The following is a 9,345-nucleotide window of genomic DNA, read 5'->3' as shown; positions in this document are numbered from 1 at the left end:
TGGGTTGAATTTTGTCTATGTCCATTTTATTTACAAAATTAATTGAATACTTCTATTGAAAATAAAATGTCAAGAAACAACCATTCGAACTATTTCGTCCGATCTCAAATATTAGTTGTTTTGGCACAATAAGTTTGATTCAAAATACCTGTCCTTTAGAAAATTTGAAGGCATTTATTACTTTTTTTCTTTTAAATCTACCATTATAATTTTAATTAGTTAACTATTAATTAAGTGAGACATTTAAAGTAATATACATGATAATTAAAAGACAAATAATATGCACGGGAGGTAATTTAATTCAAAAGTTTGAATACCTACCATCTCGAGGATCGACTTCTTCTTTGAGGAGTGGGCCTTATGCAACACCTGAATTCAAATTAATCAGGACCTTAAAGCGAAAATCAGATATGGAATATGAAATCAAAAAAAGAAGAAGGAAAGAATACTCTAGCCAAAACATGGCTTACTATATACTCCTTCCATTTCAATTTATTTGTCTTAATTTGACTTGACACGAATATTTAAATAAGTAAAGAAGATTTTTTAAATTTGTAGTCAACCTAAAAATATGTACTTATAAGTTATCAAAATGATCTTTAATTTTGTACTCCAAAACATGTTAAGGGAATGTGAAATTAAAGAATTACCAAACTTGAAAAAATATATTCTTATTTAAACAAATTAAAAGAAGGAAAGTAGACAAATATTACTATTATATATAAACAAGAATCACAAAGTGGTGTTGTCCTCACAGGGTCAACTTGGTAATTTTGCTTTCGGATGCTCTGAAGTTGGACACGTGTTGTAGCTGAGCTTTCCTAAGGATTTTGCTGGTTTTGGAAAAGTAAAATCTGTGGGTCCCACTATCATATCTTATCTTAAGTTGTCAATTTTGACATTTACGCACGTAAACTTTTTCTATTCATCTAATTCAATTTTGGTAAGATTGTTTATTTTTAATATGTTCTTTTGGTAATCGTGTGCTAAAAAGTCTAATTACTACTACTACCATTATTATGGTTTAATCAAAGCTAATCTAAGACTCGAGATCATGACCAACTGTGTCTGAGTATTGACAGAAGTTCAATGAAGAAATTTGCCTTTATAAATGTTTTTTTTAATGATTTTCAACCTGGTGTACGATATCACATTAGAGTCCGAATATATTAGGATTCACGCCAGGTAAGGCTCATTATTGAGTGAAGCGCTCCTTATCAAGTATTTCTCCATACTCAAGGCTGAACCTGAAATCTTTGGTTAAGGAGGTAATATTGCTCAATTCTAAAAAGAATCTAATAAATAGCATAACTCAATAAGTAATACTTTGTATTTTTTAATGCACATGAAAAGCCAAAATAATAATTAAAATGGAATGGAGAAGGTATTTTCTTATGAGACGTAAAATAAGCATAAAAGTAAAATGAATTGGAAGGGGTACTTTATTAATGTACTTTAATTATTATTAATCAATATCCTTATAATATCATTACTAGGTAAATTTGTGTAAAGTCCCTAAACCAAGGTTATAAATATTGTCGGATAAACTTGAAGCCATTTAAATTTGTTGTTGTATCGGATGAAAAAATAAGTTTTGCAATAGCTCTCGACACATGAAATTATGAGTGAAATTAAAACTTAATAAATATCAAAATAGATTTATTTCTATCTAAAACTAAGAAATTACATGCTCACAAATTCATAAAAATGCCAATGTTAAATTTTAAACCATATTTGTTTATAAAATATCGAATTAATTGCGATCTTTTGGTATTTTTTAAATTCTTCAGCCACAATTCCTTCATCATAAATAATTTCTTAATTTAAAATTATCAAATTGCAATTAAGAATTTTAATAATTATAAAGACTTATTAACGAGACATATTTAACGTGCCATAAAAATTATACTTCTTTATTTAAAGTTATTATTATTTTTGTATCTTGAGTTTCCCCATGAAAACTAGTAAATTGAAATAGAAGAGTATCCAATCAGTAAAAACACCTCAGGTCCAATAGGAGTTGCGGCTTTTCCAACTTCCAGGAGTAGACCTCCTACTTCCACGTTTATCCTACTAACAAACCGTCACCACTCTCTCTCAAACATTTCTTCTATATTCTCCAACAAAATCCAAATTTACTTTCAGTTAATTCTTGAGGAACTTCTTGGATTCTTCTCAATTCTAAGGTATCAAAGTCTTGATTTTTTTTTTTCGTTTCCTATTTGAGTTGTGTAATTTGATCCTAAGAAATTCTTTCTGTATGTTTTATTATAAAGTTTCAATCTTTTTGGAATTTGGAGCTAAAAAGTTTTGTTCAGCTTACTCACTTCATTTTGATAGCTAGTGCTTTTGTGGGTGCCTTCATCTATGATCTATCATCATTTTGTGTCAATTCCAACCCCATTTCCTTGTTATGAAGTTACTCTAGGACATGTAATTTGAATATTGATACTTCATTGATGTTTGCTGGAATAAACTTAGGCTTAGTCTTTTGAAATTGGTACAGTATCTCAAGTGTTATTTCCTTCACATGTTTTCAGGGTTTATCTGTTTGGTCTGAGTTGCCCATTTAAGGTCTGTTACTTAAAATTTATTTTTCAGTTTGGTGTAGCACGGTTAGGTACTCTGTGCGCTTTGAGTAAATACGATTTTCAATACTTTGCTTATGTACAACTTCGAAGTAGCAAGCTTTCTTATTGGATTAGATTAATATCAGTTGATCCTTTAACAGTCGATCCTAGAAAGAATAAATGAAAATCATGTATTGGTATTCTTTATAAAAGATCAAAAACGAAGAATTTGATGACTTTAATGACCTGACCAGGAAAAAAGAAGTTTTTCTGTGGGAAGTGACAAAAGTGGACCATGAGCAGGTCTAGGAGGTTCTTGGATGCTTGTGAAAGTTCAAGGAGAGATGGGATACAACATATTGATCAAAGAGGTGATGGGGGAACAAGTTCTCTTGATCATGAAATTTCCCAGCTCACAAAGATTAGGTCACAACCCCACGACGGAATGACACAGCTGCTTCCTCGCAAGGCAAAAGGACCAGTTTCACCTATTAAAATGTTGGCTGCTAGGGAAGGGAATTATACAGGCAGAGGAAGATTTTCATCATCTGACTGTTGTCATCTCCTGAGTCGGTATCTTCCAACCAAGGGTCCTTCTGTAGTTGACCAAATGAGGAGCTGTGCTTACGTTTCACAGTTTTCAGCCGATGGTTCTCTTTTTGTTGCGGGATTTCAGGTTTGATCGATGTAGCTGAATTTTCCATTTCCGGAGATATAGTGAGATTTTAACAATGTTCTGCGTCCATTGTAATGTTATGATCTTATGTTCTTCTTGGAAACAGGAAAGTCATATTAGGATATATAATGTTGATCAAGGATGGAAAATCCAGAAGGATATTCGAGCAAAAAGTTTAAGATGGACAATCACTGATACATCGCTTTCTCCTGACCAGCGTTTCCTTGTAAGTTCATGATGACTAACCTAACTTTGTGGATAATTAGTCCTTGTCCATGTGGTTATAACTGGGATCTGGTTGGTTCTTATGCTTCCAGGAATCAGCTAAAAAGATACTGTAGTATTTCTTGACTCTGTAAATGTGGTTTTCTTGCCTAAGTCAATGAATCTGGCCACTTCGTTTCTTTTTGCTTCAACAGATTCTGTGACGTTGAGGATAAGTTTTTTTTTTTTTTTTTTTTTTTGGTCACATCACGAAAGATATTTTCAGTATGACATTATTGTGAGCTCTTAATATGTGATGCAGCTATAACTCGTTGAATTTGGTTAACAGAACCTTCTAGTCTACCATGGTTTTGCGCTGTCACTTCTTCTGTCACAATTCTGAGTTGGTTTTTACGTGTTGATTACAGGTTTATTCCAGTATTTCACCCATTGTCCATATTGTTGATGTTGGATCTGGTATGAAACAGTCTGTTGCAAATGTTACGGTATGTTTTACTCATTATGTCGAAACATGTAAAATATAGAAGACTATAATATGACAACATATCCTGCATCTTTGCTGCACTATTCTATCACGGTTTAACATAGTAAAAGTCATTAATGGGTGCGCTCCTGTGATTTTCTTGATAATAAATGATTGTATTCAAATACAGAGGAAATAAGTTTACCAGTATTGTGGTTTTCAAATGACGAATCTGAAGTGTTGGTGTATAATTTCTGATCTTTCCTGCACGAACTGTGGAGAGATCATTTGCTTCCCCTTTCTTTTTAGGGTAATTAGGGTGATGATCACAATTTAATGTATCTTGTACATCTTGTTATAGTAGTTGGTTCAGCAAGAGGTGTTATGTTGTGCCTTACTTTAGGGCATTAGTAGTACCACTATAATTTTCATTGCGCATGCAATTCTAGGTCTTATTTAAGAGAAGCGGACTTCTACCATCAATGACCTCCAGTGTCATTTAGGTTTTTGATAGCCATATCCAAAGCTTCATCTAGTACAATAGAGGTGTTCTTAGGTGTGATAGTCTTAATTTTAAGCTTTCTTTTGCATTTGCATGACCAAAAAGTGAAAAGTACACCAAGAATACTAATTTCTACAACCTCATACTTCAGTTATACATACTTTTGAACCCTCTTACATCACCCCTTCTCTTTTTTACTTTTTATATGCACTAATGCAAATCAATGATGGGGTGGAGGATAAACAACAAAAGGTTCTTAGTTTTGTTATGGTGTCATGGATATCCATACCTCATCTGGCACTTCGATTCTTGTCACTATTTCTAAAAGAGGCTTTATGCTGAAAGTGATCATCAACCGCATGATGAGTATCTAATACCTTGCAGTTCAGAAATACTTCAGATCAATTTCTTGTTAATTTTCTACTAGCGCCTTAAAAACAATTTTACTAGTTCTCCAAATCTGTGATCAAAAGCAAATTAGTTTTCAAGCTCTAGTTGGTAGCTGACCCCTCTTTAGATCTTCTAATAGGAAGCTGTTGTACAAAAGTATGACCCGGGTAGTCCTTATTTGATCTCCTATAGAGGGGTAGCTGCTTTACAAAAGGGTTTAGTAATTTGGTAGGTGAGCTTTGCCTGCGTTTGTCTGAAAGCTCAATTTAAGGAGGGCACCCATCTTGACTTGGTTCAAGTCATTACCATGAAAGCATTAGTTTTGAGCAAATAGTTCGTGAGCTTTGGTGTATGTATGTTAATTATGCTGGTACATTTCTTCTTTTTCTGCAGGAAGTTCATGAAGGCTTGGAATTTTCTTCCCTTACCGATGATTATGACGACTATACATTTGGAATATTCTCTGTGAAATTTTCTACTGATGGGCGGGAACTTGTTGCTGGCAGCAGCGACGATTCAATATATGTTTATGATCTTGAAGCAAGAAGGCTAAGTCTTCAAATTCCAGCTCATAAGGTATTCTTCTAGTAATAGCAGATATGGTTGATCGACCATTTTGGTATCATCTTCATATGATGTATTTGGCAAGTTTATCTTCGCCTGAAATCTATAAAAAATGGGTATGTCCTGAATTAGGTATCTTGAATTAATGCTACCGTCATCAGGTTATTTAAATTCAATACTTTCTTGAGTCTGGCTTTGCTTCCCAAGTATGTGTGTTATATCTAGTTTAGCATTTCTCCCTCTTCTTTTGGTGAGGGAAAGAGTTGAGCCTACAAAAGCTAATTGCACTGAAGTGAGAACTGGTTCTTAGATTCAACCAATGTATACATTTTTATGACTATTTCCTTTTTTGTTGCATTTCCGCTTAGTAATAATCACTTTTCTTTCTGTTTTCTTGCCGACCTGGGCAGTTTCACCCAACCACTTTCCTGAAAGAGGATACTAGTAATTTAGCATGATCATGGAACTTCTGACTCGTGATTTAGTGTTGATCGATGTGCTCAGCACACGCACAGAGTAAATGCTTCTTTCAACAAGGAAGTTCCTAGAATATCAGAATAGACTTATTTTGGTGGCACAACATTTTACCTTTCTGTGCTACATTTCTCAATTATTTTTAAGTTCTTAATCTTCTCGAGAACTTTAATTCACAAGTTTGACCAAAATATCCACTAAACTTGGCCATCTGGTGTTGAGAACTTCATGAAGTGGCTGTTTTATGCTTAATACAATATGTATCATGTGTTATAATAGACGTCTGTATATACTCTTTTTAGGTTCTTAGATTTTCCCTCCTACAGAGGTGTGCTAACATATTGTAACTCGGTTGGCGTTTTTCATTGCAGTCTGATGTTAATGCTGTATGCTTTGCTGATGAAACTGGACACCTCATATATTCTGGAAGCGATGATAGCTTGTGTAAGGTAGGTTTTATCCACTTTTTGGTGGACTTAAATGTATTTCTTATGACCATTTTCCGGACTACTACTTCCCTTATTTAACCAACCCCAGGCTGGCAAAATGGCTGTTTAGTGAACTATATTTCATGATGCTGTTCTCTGCTAATATTCAGATATATGGTTCATATGGAACCTTTTGTCTTTTATAGTTCTGTTTGCTTATGGTGTTTTGTGATATCATTAATATCAGCTTCGTACACCTTAATGATTCTGGTAAGAATTTGTTAAAATATGCTTGTTTTAACTTGCGTTGGAGGATTCATTAGGATTCTCATGGACTGCCAAAATATTGATGGTGTCTCTTTGCTTATAATTTGCAAGTATATCTGTTTCATTGAGAAAGGGTTCTTGATCATATTCAGGTTTGGGACAGGCGTTGCTTTGGTACTAGAGGACAAGCAGCCGGGATTCTCATTGGACATCTAGAAGGAATTACATATATTGACACTCGTGGAGATGGCCGGTATCTTATCTCAAATGGGAAAGATCAGGCTATCAAACTCTGGGATATAAGGAAAATGTCTTCCAACATTAATTAGTATGTCTCACTTGATCCTTTTTTCGTTGTCCTCACCACATCTTCCTCTTCCCCTCCCCATGGGCATAATTAGTACTTGAAGTGGCTTCTTCCCTACCCAATAGTGCTTCAGTGCATGACTAATCAGTGCATTTGAGTCATGGGGGAATACCTTCCATGACTAATTTGTTTTCCCCTTCATCACATAGAAATATTTGAGAGTGTTGTGGAGAGCGTGGGTTTATTGGTTTAACTTGTTTGGAATTGTTCTATAATGATTGTCACTGGAATTGTTCTATTAGATCTCATTGGCACTGCTAATAATGCTACTTTCTTTTGTGTAGCTCCCCAAGGCCTAGAAGTTATGACTGGGACTACAGATGGATGGACTACCCGGAGCATGTTAGAAACAAGAGACACTCACATGACCTGTCATTGTCTACTTATAAAGGCCACTCAGTCTTGCGCACTCTTATACGCTGTTATTTCTCTCCTGCTCATAGGTTGGTGGTTCATGGTATTCTTAATACCTGTCAAGTTTCTCTTTGCTAAAACATGTTTCCGATAAGAATTGTAGCCAACTTTCTTGCTTCTATAAGTATACTTTGTCAGCTTTGGAATTTTAAGTGCCTCTGCATGTCATAATTGTTTCTCTGCAGCGGCTCAAGATTTTCCAGATTTTGAATGCTTAAGTTTTTGAGGTGTTCAATTGATGTCTAGTAGTCATGTAATTGGAATCACTTTTGTTGCTTGTGTTGATTTTCTCAACTTCATGGTTTTTTCGTGAGACATCTTGACCTAAGACGAATAGCCAATATTTTCTTGGTATAATCGACAGTTGATATGAGGAACTACTTCACTTTTAAGTATGACTAGCTTTATCACGATTCATGAATTATTAACCCTGCGAGTCGTGTTTTAATAGTGTTTCTTTTTTATGGTTGATTCTGGTATTTGATGCTATCTGTAGGACAGTCGTCTAATCTGTGAAAGTTTTAATTTGCAGCACAGGGCAAAAGTTCATCTACACTGGATCAAGCGATTCTTCTGTTTATATCTATGATGTGGTATGCTTGGAGTTTTATCCCCTTATTTGATTTTGCTCATTTTCTTTTCGACATCCTACTTTATTGCTTCATAGATTATAAGCTGATATATTAGGCTCATTAGCTAGTGAATCTTTTGTCTCAATCTGCTAAGTGCTTTGAGGACTTAGCTAGTGAATCTTTTGTCTCAATCTGCTAAGTGCTTTGAGGACTTGGATAATACATTCTGCTTGTAGCTTGGGGTTTCTGCAGCTTTGAGTGATTGGATCTCTTAGGCCAATTACTGATGGCTTGATAATCTGATAGAATGGCGGAACTACGGTCTTGAACTCCCTTTTATCTAACTTGATGATCAATGATAGGAAACAAGTTTGCTAGTCAAGGTTCAGGAAATTTCGCATTTGATTAGGTAGTTTTGCGCATGAAGAAAATATCAGTCTTTCCACGAATTGCACGTCTACTATGCCTTTCATATAGTCACTGCCAGTGCTAGATATGCTCTCTTTTCTCTTTTTTTGGATAATGTGTGGTGGCTGGGCCAGCTTGTGCATATCGTATTTTGGGAGCATTAAATTTTGTTTTGGAAGCAAGGGACTTGATAAGATCTTGGATACCATCATTCATTCCATGTGTAGGTGAGTGGAGCTCAGGTTGCAAGACTTGATTACCATCAGGAACCGGTGAGAGATTGCAACTGGCACCCTTACCACCCTATGCTCATTAGCTCTGCATGGGACGGTATCATTGCTAACTGGGAGTTTCCTGGTACTGGTACAAGCCCATTGCCAGTGAAGCCACGGGCCAGACGATGGAGGCGATCTTAAATTGCCACTAGCTGCATGCAGAAAGATGTTTTTGGAGTACACTGATTGGAATGTGCAATGCTTAAGTCTGTCCATGTTCTTTCTGCATTGGGAAATGTTCTTCTATGTACATGTATAAATTTGCATTCCCGTTGTCCCTAACGGGATAGTCCAATGGCCAATAGGTCAGAACTGTAATGTCACGAGTTCGAATCCTAATAGTTCCCTAATTGGGCATTCCCAATACAGACTGTTACTATTATGTGAAAAGAGATTATTGTGCTGTGATTCTAGTGAGTTGATATTACGAGTGTTATTGAAGATTTTGTGAAATAGTCCTGTGAAAAATTATATTTACATTCCCCCAATCATTAAAATGTATGTCATGTACTTTTTTTGCATGAACTTTTATAACGTATTCAATAGTAATTTGTACCAATATATTCCTGCGCACGGCGTTAAATATTCAATCAAACTATAATTTCTTCGCAAAACTAGTTCGGATTGACATACAAACCCTTCTTAAGATCACACGTGTGAGTTCATACAGTTGAAGTTGTAGATGACTTAAATACAAGTTGCAACAACTAAAAATCTGTTAATCTTTATGAAAACAATTTTGTAGCTCTT

At 35.0% G+C, this 9,345-nt stretch overlaps 1 protein-coding gene across 1 annotated transcript; it reads left to right on the top strand.

The window, feature by feature from the left end:
* The first annotated feature begins 2,049 nt into the window (after nucleotides 1-2,049).
* LOC132063429 (LEC14B homolog) lies at nucleotides 2,050-9,063 on the top strand. Its single transcript, XM_059455958.1, has 10 exons — nucleotides 2,050-2,186; nucleotides 2,825-3,246; nucleotides 3,353-3,472; nucleotides 3,879-3,956; nucleotides 5,220-5,402; nucleotides 6,236-6,313; nucleotides 6,712-6,887; nucleotides 7,211-7,369; nucleotides 7,873-7,933; nucleotides 8,548-9,063. The coding sequence occupies exons 2-10, from the start codon at nucleotides 2,866-2,868 to the stop codon at nucleotides 8,734-8,736; spliced, it is 1,425 nt and encodes a 474-aa protein (XP_059311941.1). The 5' UTR covers nucleotides 2,050-2,186; nucleotides 2,825-2,865; the 3' UTR covers nucleotides 8,737-9,063.
* The last annotated feature ends 282 nt before the right edge of the window (nucleotides 9,064-9,345 follow it).

This window comes from Lycium ferocissimum, chromosome 7 (assembly GCF_029784015.1).
Source record: "Lycium ferocissimum isolate CSIRO_LF1 chromosome 7, AGI_CSIRO_Lferr_CH_V1, whole genome shotgun sequence".
Taxonomy (NCBI): Eukaryota; Viridiplantae; Streptophyta; class Magnoliopsida; order Solanales; family Solanaceae; genus Lycium; species Lycium ferocissimum.
The sequence above is the reverse complement of the archived record's forward strand: the minus strand, read 5'-3'. Positions and strand labels throughout refer to the sequence as shown.